General features: G+C 47.1%; 1 protein-coding gene across 6 annotated transcripts in view; it reads right to left on the minus strand.

The window, feature by feature from the left end:
- Positions 1–14,779, minus strand: part of NUP93 (nucleoporin 93) — a 78,365-nt gene extending 63,586 nt beyond the window's left edge. Inside the window, exons 1-3 of one of the 6 annotated variants that reach the window (XM_030955835.1) lie at positions 14,734–14,779; positions 8,848–9,061; positions 7,923–8,040 (exon numbers count right to left, since the gene is read on the minus strand). In XM_030955835.1, the coding sequence (XP_030811695.1) occupies positions 7,923–8,040; positions 8,848–9,026 (297 nt within the window). In that variant the 5' untranslated portion in view covers positions 9,027–9,061; positions 14,734–14,779. The other 5 variants (XM_030955838.1, XM_030955841.1, XM_030955837.1 and 2 more) reach the window with 5 other exon arrangements.
- Between the last annotated feature and the right edge of the window lie 5,724 nt (positions 14,780–20,503).

A 20,503-nucleotide genomic window follows, 5' to 3' on the forward strand; every position in this document is an offset into this window, starting at 1 on the left:
AAATTCCAGCACAGCCCTGCAAATCTTTCATTTCAGAGCTATAATAAAGGTACTGGAAAACTCCAAATCCTCTCCTATAAGGTCTGCGCATTATTTGTAATGGTTTAAAAAATGTTACAAGACAAAACAGGAGTTATGCTTTGCAAAAGCTACATTTGAGCCTCAAATAAATAAAACCATTTTTTTAATCCAAGTGAGTGCTCTATCACAAGATATGAGGAGGAGGCAAATTGCCAGGTTACATCTCAGCATTGCTTCTTCTCACCAATCTGTATAAATGCAGAGATGAAACCATTCTACTAAATTTTTCCTGCACCATGAAAACACCAATTCCAACAGTTCATTTGCACATGCTGAGCACACACAGCCTAGGTCAGCAGCCAATCCCAGCCCTCAGTGAGCACTAAATTAATGGGACAGCATGACACTAAGAGGTACCACACTGCCAGAAATTACATCCCCTGGTCAGATGCAACACAGATCCTGGAAGTCATTAATGATCCCACAGTACTCCTTGCAATAGTAACACTGCTACAAGCAGGGTGGTGGTGAAATTCTGCCTCAGATCCTCACACCCAGGTTTGCTCCCAAGTTCCAGCTATGAAAGGATCCAGCACTGATAACAAGAGAAGTGGAGATGTCTAAACCTCAGCAGAGGAGAGGCTGCATTTTGGATATGTGATGTCCAAACTGTCTTTATATGCTGTATTTGCTCCTTCAAAGGAATACAAGTTAACATTCAATTAGAAACTGGAACCATTTTCAAACAAGGGCAGAGCTACATGGCAAAAGAAAAAAAACAGGGGAGGGGGAATAAAGTCAAGCAGTATGACTCAAAATCTGGTATGTTTAAAGATGTTTGAAGTATCTGTTACAAAAACATTTATTAGAAGTTTACAGTTGTCCCAATTTGAGATGCAAAGAATGTATCTGGATTAAACAGACAGGAAATGTGAAATGTGCCAGGACACAGCAGAATTTAAATAGATCAATAAATACAGCTACTAGAAGCAGTTCCCAATTTTTCCATCTCATGACCTTGCATTAGCATAAAGTTCTGAAATATCTTTCTTACCCTCTTATTTACTCACAATAAAAGAGAAAGGCAGATTATTTATCTTCTCTCCCTGTTCCCAACCCCTTAAGGTTAGGAATCCATGATCAGAACCATGATGAACTGGAAGATCACCACATAACTACTCCAATTAGCATGCAACCAAGCAAATAAAACAAAATTTAAAATAATTCACTATCAGAACATTTACTGAATGACTGTAATTTGGCCAACTAATGAAACGCCTGAGTATTCTACATTAAAGGCACCATGGTTTGGGTTTTTTGGAGATATGCATATTTGTTTTTAAGGTTAATAAGGCCAGGGTCATTAAAAACTGCACTAAATCATGCCACTAAAGCAGTAATGAAAACTAGAGAATATTGCTGCTTAGATGTAAATTACAAACATGCACCTACCTAATGCCAAAAAGAAGGGGGTGTTTTAGTTTTGTTGGGTTTTATTCCTTTTAACTTAAAACCAAAACAGACCCCAAAACCCCATGCTGGCTATAAAACAGAGAAGCCTGAACTCTTCAATCTTAGTCACATCCCAACCTATACTCAGCCTGGTACTTCCCAGGGCATCCTTTAATCAGCACAGACCTTGGGAGGCTCTGGGCCAGCCTGGTCCTTCAGAGGGGCCCTGGGAGGCTCTCAGTGCCAGGGAGGTGGCAGACAGGCCACTGGTCCCTGTGAGCTGCCCAAGCCATGGCAGCCAGCAGAGAGCACAGGCAGGCTGCAGTTTATGTAAAATTGTTACACATTACTTAGAAGAAGGAGACATCAAACACAGCAGAGATGAGCTGAGGAAGTTTCTGTAATTTGTATTTCCAAGGTCCACATCCCTTAGCTCCATTTGCTGCATGTCAATATATTCATTCATTCCCCACCACTGCTTTCTTCAATTGTGTGCAAACTGCCTCTGGCCACATTTAATTACCAGGATATTTCTATTCTTGATTTACACACCTAAATGTGTAACATTAAGGCTAAAATCCTGAATGCAATCAGCAAGACAACCTAGGCAAAGAAGACAGCAGGGTTTGATACCAGCATGCACTAGTAAAGGGAGGACTAAAAAATGACTTCCAAGAACCTTTGAAGAGAAGCATTTTTGGAGCCAAACATTCCTATAGTTTTTGAAGAATTCCCAACTATGATCAGAAATAGTATTTTTCATTTGGACTGCAGCAATGCAAAGAAACCAACAGCCAATGACCAACCCTAAAAGAACCAAGGTCAAAGGTTGTCCTCTTGCATTCACCACCACGGCTCTGCAATGGTTAAAAGGCCCACACAGCTGTGCTGGCGTCATTGATTAGGGAGAACAAGGAAGCACAGAAAAATGAAGCCACCTTAATTTCAAGCTCCATTAGAACTGAAGGACTTGGGGGCGGGGGGAGAAATCAATGTCTGGCAAATGAGAAAGGACAAAATCTGCAAAAGGAAAAATGCATTTTCAAGCTAAGCTAATGCAAACAATGGATGGTGAACAGCACTTGAGGTTGGCCCTTTAAGGTTGTGTCAGCGTTTCCATTTATAAACTCTGATTTTAGTTACACTCTAGTAGCTTACCACAGGCTTTGGCATTATTCTAGCAGATACCACAAAGTATATCACAAATGGTAACATAAAATAGCAATAAGAGCTCAACTGTTGAATAATGCACCCTTTCAGTACCTGATGCCAGAGTAAGAATTTTTAAATTACAAGTCATACCCATGCATACACACAAACAGAACAGAGGGTTGGGGAGAGCACCCTGGGATCCAGATTTTATCAACACTAAAGCAGAAGTTAAAGCTACCTTTGATACAAAACCTATTTACAGTACTTTGAAAAGCTTCAAAATACCCCACATACTTAATTTCAGTCTGTCTCTCATGTCACTCAGAGAGATTTCAGTCTAACCCTCTGGCCTCATTTAGATAAAAGCTCTTATTTCTGTATCTGGGCCTCCAGAGAGCTACTCAGTCAATATTCTGAATATCCACATCCAGAAATCAAGACCAAACCCTAGTATGCAACCTTTCATTTCAGCTGTGCCTAGGTCAGAAGGCCAAGGTGAAACTTGTACAAATGAGATAACTCAACAAAATTTTCCTGCAGTGTAATGGAGCCAGGCCTTCACCCCAAACTTTCTAAGCAGATAAGCAACGCATGCAAGGAGAGCTTGTGTCTCCTTCTAGCATTCATTTCACAAATCTGCACAGAGCTGGACTGAGCCAGAAAAATTAGAGCAAAACCATTTTTTGAAATTACCACCATGACTCTGGGCTTTTATTTTTCAAAACAAGCATAGCGGGGTCCAAATCTAGTATCAAGCCCAGTGACATGTTCAAATAAAAAGCATAACATACATTGTAACAGTCAAATTATCTCAGCAGGAAGAAATCAGGCCTTGATCTAGCAACTAACTCCTACCTGGTACCCCAAAAATCAGTTTAAAAGAGCAGCACTGAATCTCTCTCTGACCTCCACACATAAACCAAACAGCACAAGTGCAGGGGCCAGGTCCCACCTCACACCTTACAATAGCACAGCCTCCCCACAGTTTTGGAATGATTCCTCCTCTGGCTGCAATTACTGCAACCTGAGAGAGGATCTGCTGTGGTCATTAGAAGAGGGCATCGTGGTTTGCATCTTTGGAAGAGTGAAGAAATACCTTTTCTGAACAGAATGGCAATGTTATGTTTATATTCCCATAACCCACCTTTGGGATACAGATTTGCATGATCCGGCCCTTACCTTGGATTTTTATAAGCCAAAAAGAAACAAACAAAAAGACCCAAGCACATAAATACATGCTAAATATGAGATCAACAAGCACTTGACTAATGCATTCAGTTTTGAAAAGATTTTGCCAAAAAAGGGCATTTTGACAATTTAGAAAAATCTTGATCTTTATAAACTCCTGATAAAAGAATTATTATAAAACAGATTTACTGCGAGAAGTGCTTGTTGTTCTGCATGCAATTGAATAACAAACTTTGAAATGAGAGAGGAAAAATACAAATTCTTATAATTTAATGGCAAGCCTAGAATCTTTTACATAATCTTCCCGGCCTACTGCTCTAGTGGGAGACATTTCCTGGACTCACAACCCTTTTATGTGCAAGCAATCTACATTTTACAACTGATAAATAATTCAGATAATTAATTGAGCTGCAATTTGGTGCACTTTTTAGTCAGCACTATAGAGTACCATTTAAAGAGGCTCTGTACAGAAAGTCCCTCCTGCTTGTTAACCCAAGCTGAGACTTCTATTAAGGTGAATTCCTAGATTCTCTTAGCACTTTCTGAATGTCTTGCACCAGCATCCTGGGACTTCATGCCCTAGGATGCTTCCCTCTGATTTTTCTTGCTGTTTTACTCTCTCCATAAGAAATGGAGTATTTCCTGGAACTCTCCTTCTGCAGGGCTGATTGCCATCATTTGAGAGATTAGATTCTAGCATATCTCTCTGTGCTGGCCTCCCACAGGCTGCTAGAACAGACTGCAATGGAAGAAGGAACAGAGACAATAAATAAACGCTTTAAGGTAAGAGTGCAGGGAAAGCTCAAGCAAACTGCCAGAGAAATCTCTACATGCAAAGGAGTGATGTGGCAGAACGTCTAAAGAGTATTTTCATGCTGTAAGAGCTTTGCTAGAATTTAAAAGTCAGCAGAACCCTAAAATTCATACAATAAAGATTTAGTTATATTTGTAGCTTTCACACAACTGCAACAGTCAGTCAGCAAAGGCTATGCATTAGGTCTGTGCCATCCACCACCCTATCTTGTGCAGTGCTGCACAGAGGCTGCAGCAGTGCAGCCCCACCACCGCTTCAGAGGGAAGAGGGCACAGACCTCCAGTCTCAGGTGTTCACCCCCAAAAAATCTCTTTGGCTAATGATGCTGTAAAGTATTTATGAATTGATATGTGCTCAAACTGAAGATTAAGGGACAGATATGAGGAACACACAGACAAGAATAATTAAGTGTTAAAGAATCTACAAATGACAAGTTTCAGATGGGATTTCAGGCTAAATAAACTTGCTGCAAACTACACAGGGTTCTGAGCATCAGGAAAAGACAGGTCTGAGGAAGGACAGTTGAGCCTATAACACTGATGATAAAGTGTGGACCAAGTTCATTATGAATATGTGAAGAAGTTTTTGCTGGTTAAAAAGATGACAATGCCAGAAGGCACAGGCTGAGGGCTTGATGCAGAACAGAACAGGAATTCTCAATCCATAGAATTAAAGTTTACTAGTACACCTGTGTAAACATTGAATAACAGCAGAGGAACAGTAAATCCTGTAAAGCAATAAAGCAGACCCCTCCCTTAAATCACTCTGCACACTGCCTGCCAGATACAATGGGAACAGCTTATGGAGGAAGGATTCTACACAGTGCACAGGGATGGCTTCATCTGTCCCAAAACAAACACAACACATCTGAAGAAGACTTAACAAACTATCTAGGAACAAGGAAAAGAAATCCCAACAATCATCAGGAGTTACAAGAAAAAGTAACATAGAAAAATAAACTTTTGCAGCACATCTTTATCTAAAGCATCAAATAATTTTAAGACCTCTTGATTAACAGAGGTAGGACTACCAGCAGTGTCTAACACAAAGGTCCTCTTACATAACTAACAAAAACTTAATAAAAACTGTTCTAAAAGAGTTGATGACTGCATACCAGAACCTACAGATAGGTACAGACCACAGCTGACACCAGCCAGACAGCTTGAGATGTGACTGCAAATATCCTCAGAGCAGAGGATGACGCTCTGCAAGACAAAAAAATCCTTGCACCTATTAACTGCAAAAGCAAGCAAGAACATTTAAAACTGACACTTGGCTCATGTGCCTCCAAGATGATCTGAATTGGAGCCCCTTGCCATCCTTCCCCTTGCAAATCACTTTGAGCTAATTGACTATGAATGTTTTCTGCACATGGCCTGCAAAAAAAAATGTAAGACTCAAAGCACACAAGTATTAGGCCTCAGAGATGAGTTGCTGAAGTGATCAGTGATTAAATCACTAGCGTTAATCATGATTCAACACAGCAAACATGGAACTTTGATTTAAATGATTGATTTTAATCCTGTTTCTCATTTGTACTTTTTAGCTGTTTTCCTGAAGAAAGCACTGAATTGCATTGGCTGATTTGGCCACCTAAACACGATGATTTGCAATTAATCACTGGTTTTATATTAAATTTGGAGCTTTTCCTGAACACGAGGATACATTCAAATATTGACAAGGGCAACTAAAAACGGTACTAGAGAGAAGAAAACATACTAAGATTACTACCAGAATATACTAGAATCACCATTTCAAATAAGGTCTTGAGATCTGGTATAATCAGGAAAAAATATCAACTTCATATTTTAGTTAGGTAACCAGCAATAATATAAAATATGTTTATTATGCAATCATATCCATTTTCTCATGTGCCACAAATCTCAGCTCCAAAGAGTCAAGCGCTCTACTGCTTCTGGGCTTGACAATCTACAATAAAATTCTTCTTACAACAGAAAGGAAAAACTGTAGAAATCAAAGAATTAACAGCAGTAGTAAAAAAAAAAAAAAACACCCAAACCAAAAAGGAAAAACAAAAAAGAGGCAAGGGTTGTTGAAAAAAATCTAGACAGAATGAGGTCAAGAAAGACATGTACCAAGTTTAACATCACCAATTAGAAAGACAACAACATCAGAAATTGGGGCAAAGGGATAAAATGAGAAAAGACAGAAAGTGAACAATGCCAGTGGTTTAGAGCTCTCACTCTATGACCAGGCAACATATGAAGTCTCCAGAGAGTACTAATCTTTAGTGAAAGACAGGCCTTAGAAAACTGGGGTTAAATAAGTCTGCCTGAAGACAGGAGACCACAGGGCTCCTAACACTAGCATGAGATTCAACTAAGGGCTCTGCACCCAAAATGGATGGCACCAAATGCAAAACTAAACATACATTAGATAAAATCAGGTAATTTCACCTGCCTCGCTTCCCCTCCTGAAGTTAAGTAGTTTAGCATACTACTTCTGCAGAAAAAGAAAGAAGAGCTTACAACTCTTCTAGCCCTCTTAAGTGAGCCATCTGCCAGAAAGGAGAGAAAAGATGAGCTTTAAAATGATTAATCAGTAATTCAGACTGTTACATTTCAATGCAACCCACAACATCAATTCCACTACCAGCTCTTAACTGAGTAATGAATATTGCAGGTTTCATCATGAAGATATTCTACAAGGGCAGGCAACAATCAGAAAGCAAAACAAGATGGGTCACAATAATTTTTAAGACACCCAGAGAAAATTTACAGGACACTTTACAAGATAAAATCATCTGGTAAAGCATTTGAACCACAGCAAATTCAGTGTATCACCAAGACAAGGTTATGACATCTGTGATACAGTGAAAGAAAAAAAGCTATACTCACCTCTTTTGATTGTTGACTCAAATGCCCCCTATTCCAACACCTCAAAATTGCCTCAAAAGTGGTTCCACGTGTTTTTCCAATCCGACATAAGAAAGGTTTCAAAACTATGAGAGAGGTATCCCTGCACAATTTAGGCTTGCAAGGCCAACAGAGACAGGTCCACAAAGGGATTAAGTATGTACCTAGTTCTTCTTGACTTCAGCAAGAATTTGGAACTTAAAATACTTCTGTTATCTTGGTATTTAATGCTGCTTCTCATGGCTAACTCAAACATCCTTCAGCATCGAAAGCAGCATCTCCCCTCTACATTTCCTCTAGCCAGTGAATTAAACAGAGAGCAAAATGATCTCCACAGAAGCCTTAGAACAGCTCTGCACCACAGCACAGGAATGGCAGTGGCAAAGGCAGTGTAATTCACATGTCAGAAATTTCCCTACCTGGATGTCAGTGTCCTTCACAGGTTCAAGAGGCTCAAATGTAGTGGCTGCACTTAGACTCTCAAGCCTCTGAGAAATGTGAGATATATCAAGTCCTCTAGACCCAAGAAGAACTGATCTGTAAGGAAGAAATTGTACAGATATGAAATTAGTATTGAACAGACAGAACTCCAAACCCAGACTCATTGCCAATATTTAGGTCAGCTTGCCACACACAGACAGTGCTCCCAGACGTGTCACAAAAACTGCACAGAACCAAACTTTGAACAGCCCTACGTGTCTATGTAAACACCTCAGCCCTGCTGAAGTCTTTCTGCTGTTCCACTGCAGTGCTGCAAAGCTGCCAAATCCTTCCAAACAGAAAAAAATGTACACCATGTTGGTAAACATCTTCAGCAGCAGCCAGAACAAGGTACTGCACCTTTTGGCTTTAGTGTCCAAAATCAAGAACAGTAGCTCCTCAGATAAACCCTTCAACTATGCTGTTGTTTTTCGGAAGCAGGAGAAAGGTTGGAAGAAAAAAAAAAAAAAAGGAACACAAGCTTTGCAGTCATTCTGTTGTCATCTTATTGCAGGGGTTCCATACTGTTGTCTCCCTGTTACACAAGTTTCATACCTTCTTGGTGTTTTCTCGTGGGCTACTCCTCAGAGCAGAGTCTTTCTTCTTCACAAGGCAGCCAACTGACTCCAGTTCCCTTCTTAACCAGCCAACCCACTCTTTTATAGCACTCTTCTCATTGGTTACAGCTGTGGCCTGTTAAAGTCAGGCCTGTTCCTAATCCTTGCTAATTGGCCCAGCTGCAACTCCTTAGGGGTAAGATTACTTTCTACACTATCTTTATTTCCTTATATTTTATTTCTCCCAGCAGGACTCCCCCCACATTGAACACCAGGCCCATTAGAGTCCCCAGTGCTCCGTACTCACGCCTTGACGTCGGCGGTCTCCTGGGAGGTGCGGGTCAGGGTGCGGGAGCGCAGCCGCTCCCCGGCCTGCTGGATCTCCTGCAGGTTTCGTTCCACGTGTGGCAGCTCTGAGATCCCCTCTGTCTCGGCTGCCAGCTGCTCTGCCTGCTGCAGCAGCTCCCCAAAGCCGTCTGTGTCCATCTCTGCTGCAGGTTTCGCTCGAGACACACAGAAACCTTCAGGGGAAAAGGGAATTCTTGCTCAGTTATAAACAGTTTCTATGCCTGTGGGGTCACAGACAGACCAGCAAGAGCAGGTCTTCTCGAACAGGATATACCATCTATCCTCTCCAGGCATTAAACATCAAGGAAATCTTTTGAAGTGGTCTCAGAGAGCTTTCCCTTGCAAGACTACAGTCTGTGGACCTGTCAGAAGTGGGATGCAGATGTCATATCACAGTTCATATTTTGCCTTAAAACAAAGGAGGGTGAAAGCAGAGAAGTCCCTGTGAAGAATTTGGTGTTAATTTAGCTATAAATTACTTGCATACATGTCACAGACGCGTTTTATGAAAAATCCTTTCCTTAGGATTTTTTCCTCCTGAGAAGCTGAGAGGCCTCAGGAACAAAATGTAAACAATGGTTATCTGCTGCTGTGGAATGCAACAGGTGGATCTGTGATTGGTCTCATAGAGTTGTTTCTAATTAATGGCCAATCACAGTCATCTGGCTCAGACTCTGTCCAAGACACAAGCCTTTGTTATTCATTCCTTCTTATTCTATTCTTAGCTAGCCTTCTGATGAAGTCCTTTCTTCTATTCTTTTAGTATAGTTTTAATATAATATGTATCATAAAATAATAAATCAAGCCTTCTGAAACATGGAGCCAGATCCTCATCTCTTCCCTCATCCTAAGACCCCTGTGAACAATGTCACACATACATATATGAACAGATTGCTTGGAGTGCTGCACTCCATGATCCTTATGGGTTCCTTCCCATTCTATGATTCTATATTCTTATCTATTATGAAGAAAGATGCATACATGTGCAAGCATAGGAATATATGTGGGCTGAAAACACACATAAACATGAAGTTAAATTAGTAGCAAAACAGTTGAGCTATAGATGCACACAGTCAGCCATAACTAGCTGGCTGTTAAAATGTGTTGCTCCATATGTCATTAACCCCCAGCCAAAAGAAATAAGTTCATGCTCCTCCAGTTTAGAAGAGCTGTGTCTAAATTCAATGCCTGCAGGAAGTTTTACCTGTGTGAGAACTTCTTGCACTGACTCAGTGACAGAATAATTAAAGAAGTTAAAGCACAAGGCAAGGGCTGTAACAGAAGATGCATTAAATGCATCGTGCTGTTCCAAATTCAGAATGAAGCCTGTTATTTTTACAGAAAGAACAAAAGCATTTGTGCTTGGGATCACTATGGAAAAAGACATGTAGCTGCAATGGTGTCCACATTAACAAAATATGAAACTCAAAACCTCCATTTCACACACCAAATCATGGTTTGCAGCTAAACCAGCTACAAGCAATAAGCATCAGGCACCTCTGTAAAGCCACAGATCACAGAAATCTGTGGTGCTGAATGGTGCCACAGAGATGGAAATCTTCAGTACAGTCCCTCTCTCATAGCTTTTGCACCCAAACCCAGAAGGCCTGGAATGAAGTAAGAGAAACCAGATATCAAGCATTAACTCCAACTGTTTATAATTTACTCAAAAATAAAATCAGTGAAGACTATCTCGTTCAAGGAAGCTCCCTAAGAAGAAAACAGGGATTTTTACAAATCAACAATAGCCTGCAATCCAAGTATTTCTTTGTACTCCTCAACCACACCAAAGCAATTTTACAGTAGAATTTGAACATCCCTCATGGCCTCAGTCTCACCACCATTCCCAAGCACTACTACCAGCAGCAGTAGCAGCACTTTCTCTGTCTGAACAAATGATTTAAAAGCACTGCATGATGATTCATTCAGACATATGCAGTTTGAGAGAGAAATCCTCCTGCCTGGGTGCCAGGACAAACCCTAACAGCAGCATCCAGGAATGGAGAATTTCACAAGCACTCCCCACACACTTCAGGAAAGCTGGGGGAGGGAATGATTGTGTTTGCAATGAGTTGTTAATCAGGTGAGATAGCAGAGACCGGATCTGTTCCAACAGATCAGTGTGCCACCGAGATGGAGTGAACAGGGAGGAGGAGGGTGGAAATCAGCAGTTTCATGCCCTGCAATGCAGTACAGAACATCTTCCCAGTGTTTACTTGCAATAACTCAGATGCACCCCTGCCAGGAACAGCCTCTGTTGGCAGACATTGACCAGAACAGCCACACTCCTGCACATTCAAAGACTGATGAGATCCTCCAGGAGCAGTGACTGTGAGAACAACACAGACATCAGCTGGATTTGATCCAATCTGGTTCACTTCCTCTTTTCATTACCAAGATAAAAAGTGGGAGTGTAAGAAGCACCAACTTCTCAGACTGCTGAAACCAAAAGCACAAAAAATCAGTGCTACAGAACTGTACCCAAACCTGCACACACCCTGTTAATACCATGTAAGGTCTGTCACATAGGTTTGCCTGTGTAGGACAATTGCAACAACTCTCTGAGACTAAACCCAATTCAGCAAATAGGGAATAAACTGATTATTTTGGAGCAAGTTAAAGTACCTGTGATTATAACCAAGCACTGGAAGCAACATCTCAAAACTCAGAGAGTCAACACTAAACAGCTTTTTCCAAGTGACAGAATTCAAACATTTAGACTGAATATTCATATATTCGTAACAGCACAAACTTTGTCTCCACCCTGGCAGAATTTACTGCATCCAAGAGTCTGCAGTCTGACTCTTCATGCTGCTGTGCAAGATGGAAACTGCTTCCACAGCAACCAGCACAGTGATGGCAGATTTTCATGTCTGGCTGGGGAAGGAGCAACAACCAACATCTAAGAGAAAGAAAATACTTCAGAAATTGTATTAACTTCAGTGAGACCAGATTGACCTTGGGCTAAAAGCCAGGACTGAAAAAGCTCTTCTGTGAAACAACTTTGATGACTTATCAATAGAAGTTGCTGCATTAGACCACGATTCCATTAAACCCCAGTTTAATTTCCCCAACATTTAAAACCACACATAAGCACTATATATTGTACAAACTGACTAAGTTTGAGCCACAAAGAAAACAGAGAAGATGACAGGTCTCATACACAAAGCTGAAATACTCCAATGCGTGTGCAAGTATCTGCTGTACTTCACACATTGACAGGGTTTGTGTCAACTAACCAATTAACTCTGAGAAACAGTAAAAAATTAAGTTTTTCCAGTGCTCTGGGAAAAAGAAAGGAAGAAGATGTCACAGGAGAAGGAAAGCCTCACCCACTACATTCAGAGCAGCTGATGGAGCAAGAATTCCACAAGCTGCAGAAAGCTTCTTCAAAACAGGGAAGAAAAAGGAAGAAATCCAGTGCTGGCTTCTCAAAGAGGCTCCCACCTCAAAGTGCTCAAAGGACCCAGTCTGATGAGTCAGGATCAGCTTCTTGTGGAAAGAAAACACAAGAGCACAAGTAGTAAGAGCAAGCCAGCAGTGCTCTACTTCCTACAGCCAAGATGTGAGTAAAAAGTGCTTTTTTGACAGGCTCCAAGCCTGGGCTGCTATACAGAGTGGAGCAGCTTCTGTCTGCTAAGCTAAACATGAATAAGTAAAAGGTCCATTTTGCAGGCCTGGGGAATTCTGTCTGAGCAGCAGCAATAATACCCAGCTCCCACATGGCACATGGCCTAAGCAGACATGCAGACACTTCAGAGAACAAGTCAGCAATGTAATCTCTGTGTTACAGACAGGGGAAGTGATTGAGAAACACGGAGATGATAATCAAAGAGCAGGTGGACAATTGTACAACCCAAATATCTGCTGCACATTTTCAGCACACCATCCCCTTGTCCCTAAAACACAATAATGTTTATCAAACCTAACAGGGAAAGCTTCCACACCCTAACTACACTAAACCCAGAAAAATCACAACAGGCCACCTTAAAAATACCTAAAAGCTTCAGGCTATATTTGGTACCCCATCTGGTACAACAGCCTGTTCCCCCTGCAACTAAAGGCAGATGCAGGAAAATCCTGAATAGATCACACAACAACCTTTGAAACAATAATATTGTTTCTTCTACCACTGATCCATTAATGCTCCTCTGCCTCCTACAGAAGGGCATTCAGTCCTGCATATTGTCTTCTTCATCTCATTTGTAGGTAGATATGCAAAACTCCAATCTTCTTACGGTCCCAGAGAGCCCTTACAGTAGGCAAGTTGAACAAAAATAGTTTTTTTCAAAGTTTTAAAGGCAGTAACATTGGGTTACTTGCACTGTAAGAAAGGACGAGGAAGAGCACACAACACTTCTCTACACTGCTGATTATTTAAAGTGGACCTGAAGGTATTTGAAGTGATTTCTACCAAAACACACTAGCACACATTTGTCAACACTTCCTTTTATCTGCCATAAATTCCTCATAATGGTCTCAAGTCCCCTCTGCTCTGAATAACTGACTCAGCTGGCAGTTCTGCCATATTACCACATTCCCTCTTTTCCAAACACTTAGCCTTTATTTTAAGCACTCAACTGAGCAGGGAAATAACTTGTACAGGGAGGCAAGCTGACCCTCATTAGATAGAGCATTTGGTTCAGTATTATAAGTTCCTTACATGAAAACTCATATTCTCCCTCCTCATTGAATTTCCTGTCATAGCTGCACCACAGAAACTTTATGGATTTAGATGACAGAATCACATACATTCTTCCAAGCAATTTTAAGCTTTTTCTATCTGCAAGTTTTCCCAAGGAGTAGGAAAACTTTTAAAGACAGAAGTGAAATAGCACTTATGAAAAAGCACACAGGAACTGGTGTTCTCACTATCATCTTAGATCTCTATGCCACAACTACTGTCCCCAGACCAGCATAACCAAATTGCAGGAGAAGAGAAGCAGCCCTTCTTCGCACCCGGACTTTAATTCCAGCTCTTCCACTCACTGTTCATAAATTCTTCCAGTATCTGAAGGGGTCCTACAGCAAAACCAGAGAGGGACTCTTTGTCAGGAACTGTAGTGACAGCACAAGGGGTAATAGATAAACATTGAAAGAGGGGAAGTTTAGGAAGCCGTCCTTTACTGTGAGGCTGGTGAGGCTCTGGCACACGTTGCCCTGGGAGGCTGTGACTGTCCCATCCCTGACACTGTTCATCATGCCAGGTTGGATAATGCCTTGAGCAACCCGGTCTAACAGAAGGTATCCCTGCCCACGGTAGCAGGGGTGGAACTAGATAAGCTCTGAAGTCCCTTCCAACATTCTAAGAATTCCTAGGAACCAACCAGCAAACCCACGGTGGGGAAGAACAACCCCCACGCACAGAACCCGGAAGACACCAAGCCACACACATACACAGACCCGTTCTCCGGAAACCTTCCCAGACAGGCAGCTTCTGCTTCCTGAAGCACCAACACTGCACTTCGCTTCAACACCAAACTCCCCTCGTACAGCCGGGCTCGGCGCTGCCGACCGGCACACAAACCCGCTGGGCAGAGCAGAGCAGAGCAGCCCCTCCTGGCGCTCCCTCCCTCACCGGCCCCGCTGCCCGAGCGCGGGTTATTGACAGCAGCAGCTTCGGGGAGCCCCAGCAGGGCCCACGAGGCGGCCCGGAGCGCTCCCGGCCAGCCTCCCGCCGCAGCGGCCTGCACGGGCCACAGTGGAAGCCATGGGCGCGGGACAGCTGCCGGGAGCTCGGGATGCGGGGGGAAGCAGGGAGCGAGCACCGGAGGCGGGGAAGAAGCGGGGAAAGAGGCGGAGGGACGCCGAACCCCGGCCCGCCCGCACGGCGCCCTCACCTCACCTGCGCTCCGCGCCGCCCGCCGCGCCCGCCGTGCCCGCGCCGCGCGTCCCCATTGGCTGCCCACTCGCCCTTTCCCGCGCTCCCATTGGCCGAGCGCCCGCGCGTCCCGACTTCCCGTGTTCCTATTGGCCCAGCCGCCGCGCTCCGCAGCGTGCCGATTCCCGCCCCCTCGCGAGAACAACTTTACCGAGGCGCTCGGAGGAGGGCGCGGAGCGAATGGGGGGGGCGGCTGCCTCCGGAGACCGCGGGTTCGAGGCTGCGTCCCGCCTCCTCGCGCCGAAATCAGCGAAATAAGAGATATACAGAGGGAAATAATGTGCATGCGGTTGTTCCTCTCTATTCATCCTCTTCCTTCTTAGTAAGCGCTGACGCTTGCTGGCAAACCCCGTGTGTGAGCTGATTCCGTGGGAGGTAAAATGCAGATAACAAATTCATGCCTATTTTGTCTCCTATGGTCAAATACACAACAAACTCACAGCCAGCAGGTACTCACACTATCACCTGTACAATGGTGTCCTGGGGGTCTATAGGGATTCGCTGTGTTTGGTCCCGTTTGGGCACACACACGATGGCCCTAAAAGTCATTGCCTGTGACATGGGATTTGTTGGGCAAAATCTGGGAACTGGGAATTTCATGGACCCACAATGTGACAGCCTGCTTGTGTAAGAGATGATGTCTGGACCTTGCTAGTGTTCTGAAACATCACCCATCAAACCTTCAAAGCTGAACAGGTTTTCCCATTAATACCGTCTCTATTTCCAAATTTTCCCATGTAAAAAGCAGTCCCCAGGCCAGAGGCAGCGCTGGCACCGGCTGTAGCCGCTCCTCCTAATCGGCAAGTGTGTGCAGGGGGTCAGGGTACACTCCTGCCTGTCGCTTCAGTTTGAGGGGGGCACTTGTCCCCGGCAGGATGAAGACATTCTTTACTGTGAGGGTGATGAGACACTGGCACACGTTGCCCCAGGAGGCTGTGACTGTCCCATCCCTGCCAGGGTTCATCATGCCAGGTTGGATAATGCAACCATGGTGGAATGGATGCCCTGGTAGCAAAGATGCCTTGGTGGGACATTTGTCCTTGTGTGATGGGTGTCCCGATGGGATGGGTGCCCTGGTAGGGTGGCTGTGCCCCCCCAGCTCTCGCTGAGCCCTTCCAGGCTCTCGGCACATCCTTCCAGAGCGGGGAGAGTCCTGGTGCGCCCGGGGACCGGCGCTGGTGCCCTCCGGGGCGGGATGGGGGAGCAGCCGTCCTGAGGGGCTGGGACCGGGAAAGGGCAGAGCCAGGCAGGGACTGAGGCATGCGGGGACAGGCAGGGAGCAGGGAGCGGGGACAGGCAGGGAGCGGGGCCGGGCGGGCGGCGGCGCTGCGGGCAGGCAGGTGGCAGCAGATCCCCGTGGAAGGGCTCGGCGGCACCGGGAGCGGAGCCGCCCGGGAGAGCCGCTCCTGGGGCGGGACCCGCGTCCTCTGCACAGGGGGACAAGGGGTGCTGTCCCCTCTGTGGGTCCCCGTCCCTGTACTGGGCACACAGGGTCCCTGTTCCCTGCCCAGGATGCGCAGGGGTGCTGTCCCCTCTACCCTCCGTCCTGGGTGCTCATCCCGCGAGCATGGCATCTCATCTCTGTGCCAGGAGTTTTAGACTGGATGTTAGTCAAAATACATCACTGAAAGTCTTGTCAAGCACTGGAACAGGCTGCCCGAGAAAGCAGGGGAGTCACCACCCCTGGAGAAATTAAAAAAACATATACATGTGTCACTTGGCTTAGGGGTGGGCTTGGCAGCGCTGGGGTAGCAGCTGAACTCGATGACCGTAGAGGGGTTTTCCAACCTTTCCAACAATTCTGTGACTCTGTATTTTCCCCAGGCACTGGGTACGTTTCCCCTCTGCCCCGGGCGCACGTCCCCTGAGGGCAGGGTGTTATTTCCCCTGTGCACACGCGCATGTCACCTCTGCACCGGGTGTGTTTGCTCTGCGCTGGGTGCGCGTCCCCTCTGCACACAGCGCCTGTCCCCTCAGCACAGGACAGTGTCCCCTCTGCACACAGCGCTTGTCTCCTCAGCACAGAGCGATGTCCCCTCTGCACACAGCGCTTGTGCCCTCAGCACAGGACACTGTCCCCTCTGCACACAGCTCTTGTCCCCTCAGCACAGAGCGATGTCCCCTCTGCACACAGCGCTTGTCTCCTCAGCACAGAGCGATGTCCCCTCTGCACACAGCGCTTGTGCCCTCAGCACAGGACACTGTCCCCTCTGCACACAGCTCTTGTCCCCTCGGCACAGGACACTGTCCCCTCGGCACAGAGGTTCCTGTCACGCGGTTCCTGCCGTCTCCTCTGCACAGGGCGCACATCCTTCCTGCACGGGGCACGCGTCCCTCCCGCACATGGTGTGTGTCAGCGCCACGCAGGATCGCGGACATCCATCATCCCCCTGGGATTCACACACAGCCAGAAAAAGCGGAACTGAATGCAGCGCCATGGCAGCTGCAGGGCTGCTCGTCTGGGAGTGCCCCCAGGACCCCCTGGGTGCCATGAGGGGATCGTGGTCACCTCAAACCACCTCGGCGAACTGAACTGGGCTTTTCTTGGCGGGGCTGGATAAAGCCCATCAGCGTCTTCTTGGATCAAGCAAAGGCCCCCCTCACCCTGCCACTACACAGAGCTGTCCACAGCGTGAGAGCACTTCCTGCTTCATCAAAAAACACTTTTTTAAAAATAGAAAATACTCTTGAGGGGACCAGAAAGCCCCTACACACCTCACTGAGAACAGCTACAGGCAAGGGCAGGCACTGGATACATCCCTGACCAGCTTCTCACACGGGGTACCTGCACCCATTCTGCTGCTCCCGGGGCTTTCCTTGCCCCAAATCCCCCCTGGGAGGCAGGAAAGGGCACCAAGGCTGAGGAGCTCTGCCAGACGGGCGCAGGCAGAAGCAGGAGCAGGCAGGGCGGGCTGGCAGCGGCAGGGTGCAGGAGTGAGTGCCCACATCCCACCCTGGCACGCTGCTGGGAACAACGGGAGCGGTTGATGCCTGGGGCACTTCCTGCCAGGGGAAGCCCCATCCGAGGCCGGCGTTGTTTGTGCTGCAGGATGCGGGCCCTGGCCCCGGGGGGCTCTGTCTGCAGCCCCTCCGCTGCAGTGGCTGGGGTTGCAGCCCCGTTTCATAGGGCTCCAGCAGCAGAGCCATGCCAGGCTTCTTTTACAGCAAAGCATCTTTCCATGGGATTGTTTTTAAAATGTATTTAGGGCAGGGCAGACCCTTAAAACCCATTTCCAGCTCTACACCTCTGTTGCAACAAGCAGCGCTGGGAGGCTGCTCAGGCAAAGACACACTGATGCAATAAGGCAGCACATTTAAAAGGCAAATGGGTGCTGAGCTAGGTGTTGCTTTTCTCACTGGCAAAGCTGGATGCTGAGCAGTCTGGGCACCCTGCGCTGAAGCTGGGCAGACTTTGGGGAAAGGGTGAGCCTGGATCATCCTGGATGCCTGAAACATCCCTGGATGCCTGAAACATCCCTGGGAACTGGTATTGCCATGCTCCCACTGTGCACACTTCACCTTGTGCCACCCAGCCTAACAGAAAGGTCTACATGGGTGCCCAAGTGACCAATTTAGCTGAGTTTTAAACTTATCTTGTCCCTGATGCCTTGTCACCAAGGTCTGCAGGAGATTTTCCTGTCAGGCAGAGCTGTCACATTGCCCAAAGAGGCACAAAATGGGTGAGGGCAGCATGGCTGGGAACTTACATCTGTGGTGGGGCACACCCAGGAAACATGTATAGGCAGGCAGGTGCATAAAAAGTGACTCTTCCACTTGGCAGAGACTTTCGGAAGCAAAACACATCCCATGCGTCTTCCCACAGCCCTCCCTCCCCCATCCCAGCAGCCACCCCAAATCCAGGCAGCCAAGCACTGCGTTCATGGTCATTGCAGCTTTAAGCAAGGTGCTTCCCAAAAACAAGCTGGAAAAAAGTGCTTGGAGATTTTGCCCACAGCGGGAGCCAGGCACTGTAGCTGCAGGTATTTGGCATGGGGAGGCTGCAGGTGAAGTGTTCCTTTGGGGATGGATCTGCTCTGCAATGGATTGGGGTTTGCAAAGCATGAGCTCTTGAGGAAGGGAGGTTTGTCCCCACTAGAATTTGTCCAAGTGCTCTCCGGGAGCAGCTCAGGGCAGGCATCTTGCCAGCACACATCACCTTCCCACCCACCATGCTTGCTCCCACAAGATCTTTCACCCAAAGGAAGCCCCTAACATGGTGCAGAGGCACCTGCCATGAAGCCAAGGAGAGGCTGGAGGGGACTAGAGCCCCTCATTCCTTTGTTGGCCCACACCTCTGGGTGTGTCACCTGTCCTCCCTGGGAGACCAGCAACTTAAAGATGCCCACACCTACTCCACATGTAGGATAATGTCCATCTCGTGCCCTGTGAAGCTCCTTTTCTCCCTCAAGGAAGGTGCAGAGCCCACTTAGGGAAGAGCACAGGACGTTTGTGAGCAGCCCTCTCGCACCCCACAGCAACAATTCTATAATTCCCACACAGGCGTCCCAAGTGGCGAAAATGTTCAGCCTCCAACCCAACCCAACAGCAGCACTCGTACCTCCAGATAAACTCCTTTATTTCCATCCAGTTTCACCACTGGTACAGAAAATACAAAAGAAGAAAAACAAAAACAAAAAAATAGGCTTTTCTGTGCCCCCCACCCCCCGTCCCCGAAGCGTGCCGACTATTTACAGGCAGAGGCGAGCGGCTCAGTGGCAGCAGCTGCACTTGCTGCTCGTCGGCTCCTTGCACACGCAGCCCTTGGCGCAGTTGCTGCAGCTCGCGGGGCAGCAGGAGCAGCAACCTGGAGGGGACACAAGAGTTAGGAGGTAGGTGGAAGGGACTCGGGTTTTGTGAGGCAGGGGGACCCGATGCAGAGTGGGAAACACCACCTCTGAATCAGCAGGGCTGATGATCCCAATGGGCTGGAGCTCTCCATGAGGGTCCTACAGGGTGGGGGCAGCCCCCCACAGGGGAGGGTGCGTGTGCATTGCAATGGGCCAGGGGAAGAGGGAAGGATCCCATGAGGGTCCTACAGGGCACGAGAGGGAGTGATGGGCTCTCCATACGGAGTTTGACACGGCAAGAGGGGTCGTCTACAGGGCAAGAGTTTGGAGGTCCCCATTGGGTCCAACAGAGCAAGACAGAGCTCCCCTGAAGAACAGGAAGGTGTCTGTGGATCCCACAGGGCAAGGAGGGGTTCCCAGGGCAAGGAGGGGTTCCCCTATGGAGCAGCGAGGTGCCCAGGGAGTCCCACAGTTCAGGTTTCTCAATGGAGCAGAGAGGTGCCCATGGATGTCCCACAGGGCAGCGGCAGCTCCCTCCAAAAACAAGGCCGGGTCCCCCCTCCCTGAGCCCCCCACTCACTCTTGCGGCAGCTCCGGCAGCGGCAGTTCTTGCACTTGCAGGACACTGCGCAGGAGCAGGAGTCACCTGGAGAGCGAGGGAAGGAGAGCGGGATCAGGCGGGAGTCGGGCAGCCGGGAGTCAGGCGGGAGGCAGCCGGGACAGGACGGGGCACTTACCGGCGGCACACGTGCAGTCCTGAGGGTCCATGGCTCGGCTCGGCTCGGTTTATCTCGGTCTAGCTCGGCTCCGTTCGGCTCGGTCCGGCGGGGGTGGCAGCGGTGCAGAGCAGCACCGGCCGCCCGCTATTTATGGGGCAGGACGCGGGGCGGTGCTGGCGCTGCGCACGGTGCAGCGGGGCCGCCGGCACCGGGGCCGTGCTCACCGGG

Source organism: Camarhynchus parvulus, chromosome 11, assembly GCF_901933205.1.
Source record: "Camarhynchus parvulus chromosome 11, STF_HiC, whole genome shotgun sequence".
Classification (NCBI taxonomy): Eukaryota; Metazoa; Chordata; class Aves; order Passeriformes; family Thraupidae; genus Camarhynchus; species Camarhynchus parvulus.